This window comes from Acanthisitta chloris, unplaced genomic scaffold (genome assembly GCF_000695815.1).
Source record: "Acanthisitta chloris isolate BGI_N310 unplaced genomic scaffold, ASM69581v1 scaffold17272, whole genome shotgun sequence".
Taxonomy (NCBI): Eukaryota; Metazoa; Chordata; class Aves; order Passeriformes; family Acanthisittidae; genus Acanthisitta; species Acanthisitta chloris.
In genome coordinates this window covers 51,945-69,280 of record NW_008661237.1, presented here as the reverse complement: position 1 = coordinate 69,280, position 17,336 = coordinate 51,945, and the positions used below count along the sequence as shown (strand labels likewise).

Below are 17,336 nucleotides of genomic sequence, written 5' to 3'. Positions count from 1 at the left end.
TTTTTTTTGTTTCCCTTCCCCCTCTCCACAGTCTAAGTCAGCATTTCTGTTCTTCCTGAGGCTCTGATGGCACAGGAGGCACTCTCAGAGCAAGAGTCTGTGTCCTACTAAAACCAGATAATGCCTCAGCCACCTCAGACAAGAGGATGAAAACTCTGTGATCAAAAGGGACTAGTGAAGGTTTCCACTCACATTTATTCAAATGAAAAGAATGTTGTAGAATCCTAATTTTCTGCAAGTTTGCTTATTTCAAATGACATAGGCAAACAGTGATAAAATCCATGTCCTTGCTTTTACTATTTAATTATATTCTCTTTGCATGCTGTTCCCTTTTTTCTGATCAAAAGACTGTTCCATATGTAAGAGAAAGCTTAAAAGAGACCTAAGTTCAGTCAGAAATCCCAGGCATGGATAGAATGGCAGAGTTCTCAGCTCAGCCGATGAACAGTGTGAGTACAATGACTTAGGCTGGTTCAGAGGTGTCGATTGGGGTTTCAGATCACTTCAGTTTGCCACCAGAAAGAAACAGGCATGACAGAATCCTAAACCCTGTGAAAGTCACTCTCCTTTCAGATACTATTACTGAATATCTCGATTCAGTAACTGCATTCTTTTTCACCAAATCTGCATAGATTTATGATTGCAGCTTGTAGATGGAAACAGTGAGAAATACTTTGAGTCAAATTGATCCTTGATGGGAATATCTTTTAAATTTGCAGGCTTGTGTCACTGGTAGAAAAGAGGATGTAACACCACTGTTTTTCCTCATGTGGAGATGGAATACTTTAGCTGTGATTGAGGTTTTGCTATGATTTGGTTTTGGCTGAATCTTAAAAAGAAAAAGGTATGAATGTTCAATCAAGAACAAAAATGAAGTTTTCACTTTGCCAGGTACACACTGCAGCCACGTGTGCTTGGTATTTGCAGGGTACTCACTGTCACAGGCTACTAATTTGTTGATTTGAGTAAAAGAAGATAAAATTACTTTTGTGGAAACTGAATTTTGAAATGTAAAATTGCTGGAAGGCATGTGACCTGCCCAGCTATCACAGGAATCTGTGGCCCCTTCTCTTCCCCTTGTTTCACAGGAACTCATTGTCTCAGTTGTTGTCCCTCAAGGAAATGACAAACCAAATCCAGTGCTGCCTTTGGAACCACAGACTCATTTTGGCAGACTTGAACGAAAGATGAATATGGATTCCTGACCTCTCTTTGCTGTGGAGAGCTGTGAAAGGAATGATTGATTATCTGCTGCATTAGCAGCAGGAGAGAGACTGCAGGTCACTCTTCTACTAAGTAGGATCATTTAGCTCTTAAAAAAAAAAAAGCCAGATATGCACATTTTTCTGCATCTCTTTAAATAAACGTTAGCCCAAGAGTGCATTTGCAAACAGGAGCTGTAGATGGTCATGCAGGAGAGCTGAGGGTGTTCCATACTACAGTGTTGATGCACCATGGTCTTGAGTGACATCATTTCTTTCCACAGCAGAGATGTGCCCATGGCTGGGTTCGAAGGCAGACAACCCAGCACTTGGTCACTGTGTCTTTAGGACTCCTTGCCAGTAGCAAACCAGCTGTCAGATAGGAGTTGTGTTACTCCTAAATAAAACATTTTACATCTGGGACGTTCAGAACTGCCTTTTCAAATTATGTCACACAGCGTTCTGTTCCCACCATCTCCTCCCCTGAGCAAATAGGGTTTCAGCACCAGCACTGAGTGTGTGTCACTGACACGTGCCCTGGTTAGCTGGGGTGTAAAAGAAGAGATCCATTGTTTTAAAATAGCCTCTTTTTTCTCCCCCATGGGCTATTACTTTCAGCCTTTGTGTTCTAAAATCCTCTATGTACTCACTGCTGGCAGATTTTATGTTTAAAGTGAGTAGCTAATGCTTGACTTGAGAAGAAAGGATGAAATAAATTAGACTTACAACTTCAGCAAAGGGGCTGTGCAGAGAGGAGAGTGCTGGACACGCATTCTCAGCCAAGCATCCCTCACTGGGAAGCAGCTGTGATTTAGCTGCTTGTATACTGTAGTCAGAGTCCATGAAGCCTTGACACTGCACTACTGGGTCATCTTACTGTGCAGTTGACAGATTCCTTTTGTTGTTTTATAAAAACTGTAAATTCTAAACAAGGCGGCAAATAGCAAAAGAAGATTTGTGTTTCACTGATAATTCAGGTTATTGAACTTTTGAGTCAAAAATTCCAAAGGAATGTGTATTTGTTTCCTGAACGAAGAACTTACTGAATTTTATAGTCTAAGGGATTAGTTGTTTTAATTAACAGTGAAAAAAGTTTGCATCTTCACCATGCAGTAACTCATTTAACTGCTTAAACCTCCTCTGCCAGCTGGATACAATGGGATGTTTCATGTGCTCGATCTGTGTGTTGATAACAGCCCTTTGCATGTAGATAAGAGAGAGATACAGAGCTGTCAGGCTCTGCCCCTGCATCCGGCACTGCTTGTTTGGGAGGCAACACTTGGCGTCCTCCCGAAGCCCAAATCCTCTCAGTGGGCTCTAAACCAGCCTGCAGCCTGCCCATTGACACCTCTGTGCATACACACCTACCTTTGACCTCTCCTGGTTTGCTTTGTGGCAGCAGACACCCAAAATTTGCTCAGCTAATACAATAGCTCTGTAGTTTTTGACAAAAACGCCTGTGGTTAACCTCTGTGGGCTGTGTTCTGCAGTAAAATGAAGGGTGGTAGAAGTTAAACAATGGGTGTGACTACCACAAGATGGGTGTTAGTGGGAAAGTGGTGTAACATCCACTTAGCATTCCAGAGATGTGAAATATAATTATGATTTAAATGCCAGAGATGTAAGTTGCAAGATGAGTAACTACAAGGACGTGAAAGCCTCCCTTATCTTCCTTTCTATCCCACTCAGAATCATTTTGCACACCCACAAAACTAATACAAGTAGTGTCACTTGATGAAATTACACCTGATACATGACTTGTACCATCACTTACATTTCTGTCAGTGTGGGCTCTGTTTATACCAAAGAAAAAATTCCAATCTCATTTACAACATTTTAAGTTGGAAGTAATTTTGTTCTCAGTGGAATTATTCCCTATTTACACTCCCACTCAGATCAGAATCTAACCCAGGCTTTGAATTTTGTCTTATGTGCTCTCATCCTTTTCTGTGATAGAAAAGGGTCCCCGACCTGCAAAGGGCTCCTCACACCCTATTTATGAATCTTTGCAGAAATGGCTAATGGGCAGGTCTGTAGTGTTAGCAGTTGTTGACTAAATGAGCCCTGGGATCAGCTGGTTGCTGAGTGTACATGAACAGCTGCTTAATTTTTTTACATCATCCATCATATGTGGGAAGGAGAGCAAGAATACGAAAGTGCAGCCCATGACTAGATGAAGGGCTACACAGTTCTGTAGCAATTCCAACATGGAGAAGTTAAAAGAATGAAAAGGTAAGTTCTAGGTGGGGGAGTGGAAGCAACTAGTGGGGGAAAAGTGTTGGTTCTCAGCTTTTAAGTAAAATCATTATAAACAGATTTTTGGTATGATTAAAATCCAAGAGGAACAGATGTGATCAGTTCTGAACAAAGGGCATGCAACTGTCCCAAGCTGTGGCCATGGAAATTGTCCATTGTGTGGATCAGGACTGAAACCTGTATTTTAAACATTTTTTCCCCTGACATTGTTCCTCTTGTTTTCTTTATGGATTACATGAAAACCTAAGCTGAAGGTTCCTAGCACAGTACTGCCTTTTATTAGCTGTCAGCAGGGAGCAAAGAGTATTACCAACTCCACAGAGGTGACACCTCCAGACAGCAGCAGAGGGGTGAGGCCAAGATTTGGGACTCAGCTTGTGCTAGGTCAGCCCTTGTAACTGAACTGGTTCTTTCCTGTACAAAACATGCACATGGCAGGGGGGAGCAATGAGTTTTCAGATCCAGGTACATCTGTGGCTTCGTGTCTGACTGATTTTATTGCCTGAAATGGAGCTGTAGAGTGGGTAAAGTGGAGCACTTATTCCAAAGTGCTTGATGAGCTGTTTTATTGTGGATATTTGTTTCCTAGAAATAGCATAAACATTTACTAGAAGTACTTTCTGTTGGGTAGGAAGAATAATTTTCTAAGTGGGGGAAAATATATGATTGGTTAAATGTTAAAATACAAATAGCAAAATAAAAATGTTCTCAATCTTAAGAATCAGAGAAAAACAGAGTTCATGAAAACACCAGAGGTCTTTAGATTGTAACAACAGTTAAGACAAAAAAAGGCTAAGATTAAATAGTTTGGGATTTTTAATGAAAAAGAACTATGGGCCAATTCCTGTCTTCAGGTATCTGTAATTCCAGTATCTGTAATTCCAGCTTTGGTGAGGAAAAGCCAGTGAGTGTCTGAAGCCACAGGAGCACAGTCACTTGAGAAGGGTTATGGCCTGAGAAGACTTAGGCTCAAACCCCTGGGCTACTCCCCAGAACAACAGAAGTTGCCACAGGCTCCCAGGAGATGAGCAACAGCACATTGCCAGGCTTCCCACAGGAGTTTGGGTGCATTAGGAAGCAGCCAGGGATCGAGCTCCCTGCAGGGGATAGGTCAGGCTGTCTGAATTACCCTGCTCCACTTTGCCATTCCCAGCACACAGGTCTGATTGCAGGGTACATTCAGCCAAAGTAACTAGAGCTCCTGAGACAGTCAGATAATGTCCTGTTCTTGACACTTTTTCCTCATTGCACCCATATACTTACTTGGCAGTGCTGCTGCATCTTGCTTTGGGATAGTAAAGTACCTCTGATAGTTGTGGTGCCCCTAAAGCAGAAGTTACTGTTTCTGCTAAATTAATCCATGTCAGAAGTGTTGTTATTCCAGCAGTGGATTTGTCTCAGGGCTGTTTGTGGTCTGGCAGGAAACAGTGTCACCACTTAAATGATAAAATACTCATTTACATAAAATAAGAATAGGATTTCATTCTTTTTTTCTGACAAATATTTTTATCACACCTGGAGGCTGATTCAGTGGGCTCAGCAGGTACACAGCTCTCTGAAAATCAAGATATTCAGGACTTTGCTAAATCCACAGTTAGTCTGCCTCTCCTGCAGTGCTTAGATAAAATAGCTTTCATCACCTTTTCATCACATCAGACTCCAGCTGAATCATTACTGCCTACTGTCGTGTATCACAAATAAGCTTCTCAGCCCCTGAAACCTCTACAGGTTTTCAACAGTATCATGGTGACTTTGTGATGTATTTCACTCACAGATTTCAAGATGCTGTGTACAGATAGGGTCAGCATGGGTACAACAGTGTCTCAGGAAGGGGATGCTTCGAGTTTCGGTGACTTGCCCAATGTCTGTTGCAAAACAGCAGTGAAACACAACCTGGGCATTCTTGTACCAGGTTTGTGATTCAGCTCAGCACTAAAGCGAGTGCTTAACTGTGAGCAAGAGCTCACACTGCTTGAATGGAGATAGAGCTAACTATCAGTTTAAATACTTTGCTGGACTGGGTCTTCAGCTTTCAACAGCTAATTGTTATTTACAGCTACTTCAGTTTTTTTCATATAGCTCAGCATATCTCTAGATGGTAGAAATACTTTTAAACTAATTCAGTGGTGTGAAAAATGCACAGCTTGCTGGCCTTAGAGCAACTCAAATGTTCATGCAGGTGTTTGGGGCTTTGTGTTCCTTTTCAGATGATACCAGCAACTCGACAACAAGTTCTTGGCCTTTACCGCAAGATATTCCAGATAGCCAAAAAATGGCAATCGGCATCAGGACAGATAGAAGAAACTCTTAAAGAGAAAGAGTACATTAAAAATGAAGCCAGGACATTATTCAGGAAAAACAAACACGTAAGTGTCCATAGAGTTTTGAATATGTGAATTACTCTCCTCACTCTCTTTGCGCTGTCTCAGTGATTGGATGCTAAGATGTGAATAGAAGAGTCAAGTTCCCAGAATTTCATTCACCTTAAAAGCTGCTGTATTAGGGTTAGAGTTTAAATTTCATTCCTGAGAAAACTCAAACCACTTCAGCTCTTAATTAACTACTGTAGAAGACTGAAAGGTCTTTTCTCACTAAAAAAAGTGCCAAGAAAAATTAAATTCCAAAGATACTGCCTGTGTAATTGAAGCAGCTTTTGATCTTTACAAAGTTAGCTAAGTGTATCATTACCCATGCGATGGCAAACAGAGCTCGGCAGCTTCTTTTTCCTTTTCAAAGCAGCAATTATTGGCACTTCTTTTAAAAGAAGCACTTTCATTTTTTTCTTAAGGAAGAAATTTCAAACCTCTTTTGAAAGGGGCCATACAGACTCCATGGGAATCAAAGGTCCTTCTTGTAACTCAAGATCACAACAGTTATTTATATCCCATATTGGTCTGGCACTATATTGAAGTAATGCAAAATCAAAAAATTAATTTAAATCATAATTTACACCACATTTCTGACTTCAAAGGGAGTTTCTGGATAGGATGATAACAGAATGTACACCAAGGAGTATCTTTCCTTTCTCCTCCAGCTACCTCACAGAGTGGCGAATAGGTGAGTGGTTTTTTCATGGCTGTATTAGTAGTTTGTATGTGTATTGTCTTTTTGCAGAGAAAATAACCATGTTTGGGTGAAAAACGTCCTTCTATAGCCTCAGTTGTGACAGTTTTTGGGCCTTAACATCCAGCACCATCAAGCCCAGAACGCTGAGACAAGGAAAATACTAATGTTACCTTTTATGGATGTGAAAAACACAATCATTGTATCCTTGGGATTGCCAAAACAAGCTAAAGAAAGTCACATGGCTGTGCATAATTTACACTTGAGCTTCCAATTGCTAATTGCTGTACTTGTACAAAACATTTGTTTGTATGATCTTAGGTAACAGATCCTAAACTGATTAAGCAATGTATAGAAGAATGTGAGGCAAGAATAGAGATTGGACTTCACTATAACATCCCCTACCCGAGACCTGTGAGTATAAATCTAGTCACATAGTCTTCAGCCACTTAGCTCTTACCCACTTAGCTCTCCCTGCACAACAGAACCATGAGTTTACATTGCTGTCACTGCACTGCATTTGGAGAGCTGGCATTTCAGTGCATGCTAAATTCCAGCCAAGTGAGCCAAATGTACATTGAAACATTCTCAATCTATCATCTTTCCTGTAAAATGGCTGATTTCTGCTTAAAATGAGGAGTCAAAACCTAAATGGAGTTGCATGAACTACACTCCCAAAGCCTGTGAATATTTAGCCAGTCTTGTCTGACCAATTAATATAGAAAAAGATGGTAAGGGAATCAAATAAAAGAGAAAAAAAAATACTTAATTACATCTGCCATATCTACAATAATTTTCATAGCCTACATTGCTGGTAATTGTTCTCCTGGTCATAAATCAGGTCTCATGAAACACTTGTCTACCTTGCTGCTTCTTTTCCCCTCTTCCTGGAGAAAAGCATGTCCAGGATTACTGAAATGCTGGAATTGGCAGCAGTGTTTTCTGTTGCACCATTCAATGTAGTTTCCTGACTATAGTCACTTCTGTCTGTAGTACTTTATGCTGCCTCCCATAGAGACTTGCTCTGCTCCTGTTGATTAGTTTATATTTTTACATCTATAGTTCCCTTATCAAGGCAGTCATGGTCCAAGTTAAATTGTATCTTCACTGGATGCTTTCCTAGAATATGGTCACTTAGCATCTGTTTCAGTATAGAGAATAACAATAGACATCTGGCAAACAGTGTTTCTAGAAATGGGCTTAAAATGCATGCTCTAACTGGTTTCAAACCCCCAAGGATCAGCTCTCTTAGACAAACTGGATGATTATTATTTTTCAGATTCTAGAAATCTCTACTGCTGCTTTATTCAGTGCTTTTACTACTATTTGCACCTAAGCCATTCCAGAGGATGACAACCTCAGCACCAATAACATCTGACTGCTACCACCTACATTTTTCAGTCACTCTGGGATGTTACAGCTGCATGACTCCCACTAACAGTCCTATGAAATATAAAGACTTTGTCAGTCAAAGCAGAGCCTGTCACCTATTGCTCCTTCTGCTTGTGGAGTCAATGACACTGATTGTGCATTTTAATGTGGCAGATACAATCATGACAATAAGAAGGCAGGATTTCAGTACCTACAGTTTGGGGTTATTTTGTGACTTGTTAAGTAGGTTTGAATAAATCACACAGTGCTCAAGACATCTACTCAGGAATTTTTAGGGTTTTCTAGGTCTTACTGTTCTGGAACATTGTCAGCAGTCCTATTTCAACAAATATTTTATAATTACAGCCTGATATCAAACTGCAAAACAAGGTTACTAAGGTCTAAAACATATAGGATTTTATTAAACACAGCATTTAGGGCCTGAAAGTTACCCCACTAATCACTCCTCAGAGAGTGCTCCTCCTAGAAATCTAATAACGTGGCTCGAGACCGTACAGTTGCCCTCTCCAAAGTGTGAAGAAATTATTTCAGTGAAACCTAGTCTCTGTACATGCTGCCTTTTTTCTTCCCAATTTGCACCTAACTGGTGGGATTTTTTCTTTTCCAGATCCATCTGCCTCCTATGGGTCTTGCCTACAAACAAGGCCGTGTGTTGCAACACCAGGAAAAGCTAAGGAAGATTTCTAAGCCAATATACCTGAAATCCCATGATGAAGTTTCATAACCCACCATTTAAGATGTGATGTGTAATCACATCCTTTAAGCTGTGAACTGCACTCCAGGTGATCTGTGTGCACAACTGTGAATGAAGCTGTTTTGGTCACACATTTCCTGAGACCAAAAAGCCAATTGATGATATATTTTGTATGATGGATAAGGTTGGTCAAGTATTTATTACACTTCAACCACTGACTTGTCAACAAAAGTAACACTTTCCAAGGAGTGAGATGTGATAAAATATTACTTTGGCATCAGGACAAATTACAGTAGGTTTTCAAACTCTGTTAATGTGTTCATTTTGGAGTGTTCTCTGGTGGTTTGAGGATTCTGTGTGCTCAGTTGTGACTCAAGACTGTGCCTTGTGTAAGGATCAGCCAAAACCAAGGAAGTCCAGGAGAATCAAGCAGATACAGTGCCTCCAGAGCTTCTGAGCACAGTGGTAACAGAGTGACTGCATCATGCAGCTGCTCTCCTTCCTCTCTTGTCCCTGCTCTGCCTGTTGTCCTGGAGAAATGTTCCAGTTTCTGATCGGACAGGAGCAAAGAGACAGCAGAAGTGCCACTATTCTTCCTTTTTCCTTCTTGAAAACTGCAGAATGGCCTAGAGCCTCTGTGTCAGCTCTTTTCCCCTTCCTTTGGAGAGGGTGTGGATGTGAAATGCAGTTTGGAATGCCATTACACAACTCTTGAGTAAAACATTCCAGTGTTGGGTTCCTCAGGTTCCCATGTATGGACTGACTGAAAACTTCCTTCAGGGGAGAAATCTTGGGATGCTTTGGTGTCCTCACTGTGTGTTTTCACATGGTTACCTTTCCAGCATAATCAGCACACTGGATTTCTCAGCAATTATTTTAGTGTTAGGTTTTAACTCTTACATTATGGACTGAACCCCAACTTCATAAAACAAAGTATTTACAGGGCTCCTGAGTTTGAGGGGTATTTCTATTTCACAGGTGCCTCATGAATGGCAGTAAAATGAAATTAGTTTTCCTCTCACTGGCCACCAGTTGTTTTGGCTCCTTATCAGTCCCCTGGCTTTACCAGGCTGTTTACATGTTCTCTTCAGGGAAATTGGCCTTCTGTCCTTCAGGCTGGAAGTACCGATGAGACCAACCTGTGGACAAGAGCCACACTGTACTGGGAGACTACATAACCACAGTCCACAGTGCTGCAATGACAACCTACTCCAGCCAGAAGTTAGTAGTGGCAAAAAAAAAAAAAAAAAAAGCGAATTTGAAAAGTGCGGTATGTATTATTTCCTATAAAAGTGGGGGAAATCAATGAAATGTCATTTTTTGAGCTCTCCAACTGATCCTAAACTCTCCAAGCTCTAACAGAGAATGACAAAGAAATTCTTGTCTACCTGAACAGTAAGTTAGAAGTGGTCATGTGCAGCACAGACTGACACTCCTTCCCCCAGGAACACACTTGGAAGAGTGAAAAAAGTACAAGCCGATGAGAAAGTACAGGGAAACAATAAGAGCAGTGAGTCAGCATGGCAGGTACTGGCTGGCCCAATTTCGCACTGCCCTTTATGGCTCCAGTCCACAAAGGTATCTATTCCCATATAATTATTTCCTGGGAATGCCTCACTTGGGGAAGCAACAGGTAAAATTGTTCTGCCTGTCAGTGGGAGCTTTGCAAATTTACTGCTGCCAGGGAGACACAAAACTCTTTCAGCCTAGGTAAAGGGATGGAATAAAGAGAGTAAAAATGTAAAATGATGATACAAACTGCTTAATCCTTCATTGAAAGAAGTCCAATCCAGTCTTCTCATTCTGATATACCAGTGTAGGGATGTGTAAGCTGAGCCAAACCAGAAGGTGCACAGACAAGGGGTTTGGATGGAAGCTGAAGCTCACTCTTTGTCATTAAACTATCACTTGAAACTTTTGAGTTGTTTAAGTTCATGTGGCTGATGCAGGTACTGATGCTGTGAGTCATGAGGTGAATAAACAGCTATGTAAATGAGCAGTCTAAATGTTCTATTTCCTGGGCACATCCTGTAAGATGTACATTATTTCAAAAGAACATCCCTAAAATTACAGAAGATTTACACCAAATTGAAATAAGAATATGAGTTTGAGGTTACTTCCAAAGGAAAATACAAATAAGCATTTTTAAAAAGGTTTAGCTAGCCTTGAGTAACTCCAGTGAGTATCCAGTTGCTTAACTGAGAAGCCAACAAGCTGAACTGCAGTAACAGCATCACATTATCTGAGATGTCTTAAAATGTTAGATGGCCTAAGAATTTTTCAAAAGAAGTGTTTGATAAATTATTAACTAGTGCCTCATCCTAACTACTCTCCAGCACCAGGGGGCAAAGACTGAAATTTGTTCAAACCTCAGGCTGTTCAGCTAAAGGAAAGATTAGATTGGCTCTGTTGTCAAGTCTGGAGAGCAAAACTTTTCACAGCTGAAGTTAAACTCTGCATGGAAATGAGAATCTGCTTAACTAGAGTCCTTCATTTTTGAAGGTGAAACTGGAAAAGTACCATTTTGAGGGAGTTTCAATTTAAAACATTTCATTTGCACCTCAGCCCAGCAGGCAGAGAGAGCTCAACTGAGACTCTTGTGTTAAATGCCAAGGACCATATAACTTCTGTCAAGAAGTATCCCAATGATTGCACAACATGTCATTCCTACACATTAATTTTACTTGCAAAAAGATGTTGTCCTAAAATGCCTCCGAGTTCTGCAGAATTTGTAATGCACTGGATTCAACCAGGCAATGTACACTCTGTCCTGTACTTCCCAAACTTTCTCCTACTCCCCTTCCAGTAAACACTGTTTCTTTCCAATTCATCACACTGGACAGGAGATGCTTTAGAATAATTTAGAAGAGAAAGATAACTTTATATTCTTTAGAAGTAAAAATCCTGAGTCAGTTGCGTGAACTCTCCTGCAAGCTAACTAGTAGGCAGTGCAGGAATAATGTGCTGACACAGTATCTGGCCTTGAATATCTAAAACTCACCTCCTTTCTGGAAGTTCTGTCTCTAAATCCATCATTAGTGAGGTTGTAATTCATGAAGCCATGCACTTATGGAACCAAATTTAACACTAGCATTACCAGCACCCAATCATTTAGGAGCATCTGCTCACTAAGTGTCCCTGGCAGTGTTGTCTGGGGTGAGGAAATGCTCACTGTGCTGCAGCAGTGACCCAATCTATTCCAGGGGAAGTATCACAGCACTGAAACAGGTTAGGATGGGTTAGGTAATCTGATCTACCTACAAGTTTGTTCTTGTAATACCTTTTCACCTCTGCTCCTTATCTATAGGGAATTCTATCAGTAACATCCAGAGACAGAAAGGGCACTTACTTGATCATACCTATACATTCATTTTCAGGAATGCTAGTTAGAGCAGAAACCTGCAACCTTCACTAGTTTTTCTAATCTTACTAGGCAAAACATTCTAGCTATGAGTAAAAGAATTTGAGGCCTTTGTATTATCTTTTGCTTTGCATTGTATAATTTTCCCTTTAACAGCCCAACAGTTAAAATCAACAGAGACAGAACTTTCTGAAATGGATTTTTGTGCAGATCAGAGAAAGGTTTTAATCTCTTAAGAAAATGTACAAACCCTCTCTGACTTACAGCATCCCTGGCTGAAAATGTCTCTGCCATTTCTGAGGAAAAAAATACCTCTTGCTCCATAATGTCTCTATACTGCATTTTTTTCCATTTGCTCTGAGTTACAAGCGAGGCTGTGAATCTATGATTTGCAGTAATTACAGGTGGGGTTTGTGGTTTATTTAATGAGTGCTTCTAATTAAGAAAAGAAAATACAAAACCTGTAAAGCCAAAGATTCTAATACTACTCTTACAAGGTATTTCATTTGTCCAAAATTTTTTCACATGTTTGTCATATCCAACTAACAGCTGAGTTGCCTTTTTGTTTAAAAAAATGCATCTCAGCCAAGGAAGGCTGTGAATCCTAATGTTTAGCCAGCTTATCATTCTCCAGGAAGGTCTAGACAATGCTAAGGAAATAAGGTTGGGAAGTTTATTTGAAAGAACCACAGAAAAATATCTCTAAGACAGATATCCCTCGACAGTAAATTCCATTACTTTTTCTCTCCTAGGGAGAGCAGCCCAGGAAATTACATACTGCACAAATCATCAGCTAAAGCAACTCATACACATCCTCTATCTTATGAATACCTGTATAAAACAAACCAGTGGTTCATAAACCAACAATGAACACTGTTTTCACCTAAAAAAGCTGAGTACAACACAACAGAGAAACTCCTGACAAGGCAGCATCCCTTCATTCATAGCAGGATACTGGGAACTGCTGAATGACAGCTGCAGCTCTGACTTTGTGAGGCCTCGAGCGAGTCATTAAAATGCTGCAATTTGGGCAATGAAAAAAAATACAAGACCCCAAATTAGTGGATGTTTATGCAGTGAGTGTTTTTTTAAATGTTTGCCTTGATCTTTGTGCTTCTCTTGTGCTGTGTACACAACAAGTCTAATGATGCTTCTTTAGTACCTTCTTGGCATGCTGTGGGGATTAGTTAATGACTGCACAGCTCTTTGAAGATGTTCAGGCTATTTTATTTTTAATTAATGCTTGCAAGCTACTTTGAGCTTCTCTGATGAAAGGGCTTAAACAAGTACAAAATTTCAGGCGGTTATTAGTCCTACATGCAAGAGAGTAAGATGAGGAAGTGTAGAGAGGCTGTGGGAGAAAGGAAACAGCTCCATTTATCAGGTACCTGAGACATGAAGGTAAATAATAGTGAAATTTAGGAAAAAAAAGTTGACAAAAACTATGAGACAAGCATACTGTCCTGAGAAATAGCAGGCTCCCAATCCATGTGCTGCCTAGAGTTTTCCATGGAAGTTATGAGACAGATCAAGGAATATCAGTTACTATAGTTTTATGATACAGCTTTGGCAGTTTGTTCTAGCTGAGGATTGGAGGATTGGTTTCCTCTGTTGACAACAGAATATTCTTATCTCCTCCCTCTTTGTCCTACACACTCCTGGGACACAGAAGTGATAGGCAAATCCACAGAGTCTGACTTGTAAGAGTTGTGAAGTAGATTCCCATTAAAATCCGCATCAATAGTCTTTAGGTCGAATTTCATTTTAAAAAAAAACACAGCAAAGCAGCCATTAAAGAGTGAAGTATATTTTACAACAACAAAATGTGAGTGTTTTGAATTGCATCCTCTCAGTCATCTAACTGGCACAGAGCTGCCACACCTCGATTTATCCAGTGTTTCTGGGGCTTGTCTGAAGGGAGTTCAATCGAGAGAACGTAGTTGGTTGAGTGGCCAGTGGTGGATAAGACACCTCTTCTTGCACTTGTCTTGTACACAGGGCACGAATAGATGTTCATATGAAGGAATTTGGAACTTTCTCCAGGTTTCAGCCAAATTATGGGCAAGGGATCATAAAGGACTTTTGGTAGTGACTCTCCAATTACCAAGGATTCTCTGTCCCATCGTGCACCTTCCAAAAAAAGGCCTCTCACATAAGCCCCATCTTCAGGCCTTTTCTCCATTGTGTGCTCCTCTTTCATCACCTAGAATGATTAAACCATTGCTTGGTTTTATTTTTATCTGAAGTATATTAAATCCCATAAGAGAGAGTCTGAAATCACTCTCTTAAATAAAATCTTTCATCTGAAAACTCTGTTCCTTGCTGCCGCAGAACAGGTTTCAAGCTGCTCAAGAAAAACAAAATTATACATTTTCTTACCTCAAATTCAAATCCAACGTGGTCGATTGGGATGGCGTATTTTCTGGCATAGTTTTGTAAAACACCAGTCAGAAAAGACTGAGTGAAGAAGAATCCTGAGAGCCAAAAGACTGTGGGAGGCCCATGGATGACCCAATCCTGAGCGTGGAGAGAAAAACCAAATTTAGGAAAAAAAATGCGTTTGTGGCTTCACTGTGCCAATTCACCAGAAAAGAGATGTTTTTTCAGACACACTCAAACAGCACAATGAGATCTAAACCTTGATGGGACCTTCTGGATACTCCCATCAGTTCTGTTTTTCAGCAACAACAAATCACAGAAGTCAGTTATTTACAGTGACAACAAAAATAATCATTCATGCTGAAACAACCAGAACTCAGTGCTACTGAGAAATTGCAGAAAGTAGCATAAACATATTTTGTTAAGTCTAGATACTAGCCAGGAAAAACAGGAAAAGTCATTGAATTTGGACACTTTTATCAATCTGTCCTCTTCTACACCTCTCTGTAAACACCACTCTCCTAACATGAAAAAAGGCCAAACTTTCTTCCATAGTGTCTTCACTGGTCTCTCACTACAGCCTACACATCAGATCCTAGCAGAGATCCTCCCAGTACATTCCAGACAAGGAGATCTTGAGCCAGTGTCTTTGTTGGGTATCACAAAGGCAGTAGGATAAAACAAAGCAAGGGCAGAATGTCCTCAAACTACTGTAAGTCATTTGGAGTCAAAAGAAGCCCATACAGTACTCTGATCCAGCAAATAGGAAACTGTCACTTATATAAATCTCTTAGACACTTCTTTCTAGCATTCTCCTCTCCTGACTCATATGGGGTTCCACCACATCTCAGTACCTTCAGCTACTTAAAGTACACCTGAAATTTTAAGTAATGTTCAAAGAGTGCTAAGAGTGCAAGGGAAATAATGGAAGGGTGAGTTAAGATAAAATAGCTTGTTCAAAAAGTGTGTGGAAGTGGTATCACTTTTCATTAAACTTGAAAGAGATTTACAGTCACATATAAAATTTCATAGTTTCTAAAGCATTCTCACAGCCAGTGCAGTGTCCTTTGAGCAGGAAAGTCATCAAGGCATCAATGCAAACTAAGATGAATCTTTAGAAATAGAAGAATGGAAACTACCAAAAGCAGCACTGGATTAGCACCAAGGGATTATAGTCCCAAATCAGCCTGCTGAGCAATTGCCCAGCTAATTCCAGTGCTGTAAATCAGTGTGTATTTGGCCATGAGTATGTGTGAGTAGCTCAGGGTTCTGCTGAGGACAGTACTGATACATGTTCTACCCATTCAGCTTTCAACTACAATGTCCTTAGACCTGTCAGTCTCAGCTTGGCATACCTGGAAGAAGGCCAAACGACAGAGGAGATCAGACACATAACTTCCCAGTGGCTTCAGTGATGGATAGGATTTGGCAGCCCACATTGATGGTACTTTCCCCATTAACATGCTGTTGAAAACATCTTCAAGTTCAGAAGACATCAATACTTGGCCTTTAATGGCTTTGCCTAAATTAATGAGGCTGCTCCGAACAACTTCTGTAAGCCTAAAGATAAAACAAAGAAACTGTGTTCTTATTTACTTCTTACTACCTGACTAAAGAGCTCTGAGTTCACCTTGAATGCTGGGCTGATCAAAGCTGGTAAATGCCCTGTCAGAAATTCCTTATCTCACCTGCAGTTACCCAAAACTCCTACTTAACTTTAGAAAAGCAAACAAAGGAAAAACAGATATGGAGAAATGAAAGACAGTGAAAACTGCCACTCTAGACAGGGGAGATCAAGTAACAAGAGCTTTAAAACTTGTAGCACTAATTGACACAGTGCTGTGAATATTGGGGCCTGGGAATCACTTACAAAGAATAAAGTAGGTTGCCCTACCTCAACATGGCAAACTCAAATCTGGTTTAAGTTCATACTCCAAGAACACAGGTACCTTTTCTATATTCAGGTACTCAGCTGCAGCTTTCAAGCCTTTTTAAAAGATTCACCCAAAGCAGAATCTAACATGTTAAGAACAATGTATTGCAAAAGGTTTCCAACTGTCTAAGGCTTGAGAGCAACTCCCACTGAGGAACACAAGCATATTTCAGTACTAGCAGAGCTGCACAAAACATTGAGCCATACCTGTTAAATCGAATCAGTTCTTGCCTAAGAACTGTATTCATGGACTCTTCATAAAGCACTGGGTATGCCTTTATAACTGCTTCAATATCAAAGGCACTTGGTAATTTGGACAGGATGTCCTTTGCCAAATCTTCAACAATTTCCTGAAATCACAGGTTTGCAGTGAATAAGGATTATTCCTTTTCCCCTTGTTTTTTATTGAATAAATTCCACAAAACACTATAGATCTTAATTTTCTCTGTACAACCACATCAGTATTTTCATCCATTTTCCTAAAGTGCTTGCATGCTCACTTTGGGCACCATCCTTTGTATGTCTCTGCATGTGCCTGCATGCTTCTTTTTCCTTCTCAATAATTTTAAATTTGTTTTAAAACCATGATTTTTAACTGTTCTGACTCCAATTCTGATTTGACTGAAGTGAAGCACTTCACTGTTACTTTAAAGCACAAAATATGAAAGAAACATTCAAACTGCTTGTTCTGTGCAGGTGGGGTTGTGTGGTATTAATCCATTTGAATGCAAAGTCATGAAAGTATCTTCCATCTCTAAAGGTTCTATGCCAAATCCTTCTTCCCTACTTACCTGAGGGGACTTGCCACCCCCCCCTGCTTCTCTAGGCAAAGTCAGGAGCACTCCACGGAAAAGCTGGTTAGTCTCCTGGTTATCCTTGGTAATGTCTGCATTTTCATGAAGTCCAAACACTTCAGGGTGTGTAGTAATTGGCAAACTTCGTATGTATTCAATGTAAGACTGTAAAACAAACACTCAGATACTAGAAAACATGCAATGCCATAGTCATCAATGATCACTAAATGGAACTTGGACAGTTTTACCTTCCCATTTACAA

The 17,336-nt window shown here is 40.2% G+C and overlaps 2 protein-coding genes across 2 annotated transcripts in view; one reads left to right on the top strand and one right to left on the bottom strand.

Annotated features, from left to right (window-relative positions):
* The first annotated feature begins 440 nt into the window (after positions 1-440).
* LYRM1 (LYR motif containing 1) lies at positions 441-8,855 on the top strand. Its single transcript, XM_009070162.1, has 4 exons — positions 441-449; positions 5,666-5,824; positions 6,843-6,935; positions 8,521-8,855. Exons 1-4 carry the CDS (start codon positions 441-443, stop codon positions 8,635-8,637), a joined length of 378 nt encoding a protein of 125 aa, XP_009068410.1. The 3' UTR covers positions 8,638-8,855.
* A 4,962-nt stretch (positions 8,856-13,817) lies between these two features.
* The window catches only part of DNAH3 (dynein, axonemal, heavy chain 3), a 49,822-nt gene continuing 46,303 nt past the window's right edge, over positions 13,818-17,336 (bottom strand). The window contains exons 55-59 of the mRNA XM_009070161.1: positions 17,072-17,239; positions 16,488-16,630; positions 15,703-15,907; positions 14,348-14,485; positions 13,818-14,171 (exon numbers count right to left, since the gene is read on the bottom strand). Coding sequence (XP_009068409.1) covers positions 13,818-14,171; positions 14,348-14,485; positions 15,703-15,907; positions 16,488-16,630; positions 17,072-17,239 — 1,008 coding nt within the window. The remainder of the gene's footprint in view (positions 14,172-14,347; positions 14,486-15,702; positions 15,908-16,487; positions 16,631-17,071; positions 17,240-17,336) is intronic.

Bases quoted from the DNA above. Each gene is read 5' to 3' on its own strand.
- LYRM1 (XM_009070162.1), top strand. The intron at 5,825-6,842 runs GTAAGTGTCCAT...GTATGATCTTAG, and splicing joins TATTCAGGAAAAACAAACAC to GTAACAGATCCTAAACTGAT. The intron at 6,936-8,520 runs GTGAGTATAAAT...TTTCTTTTCCAG, and splicing joins ACATCCCCTACCCGAGACCT to ATCCATCTGCCTCCTATGGG.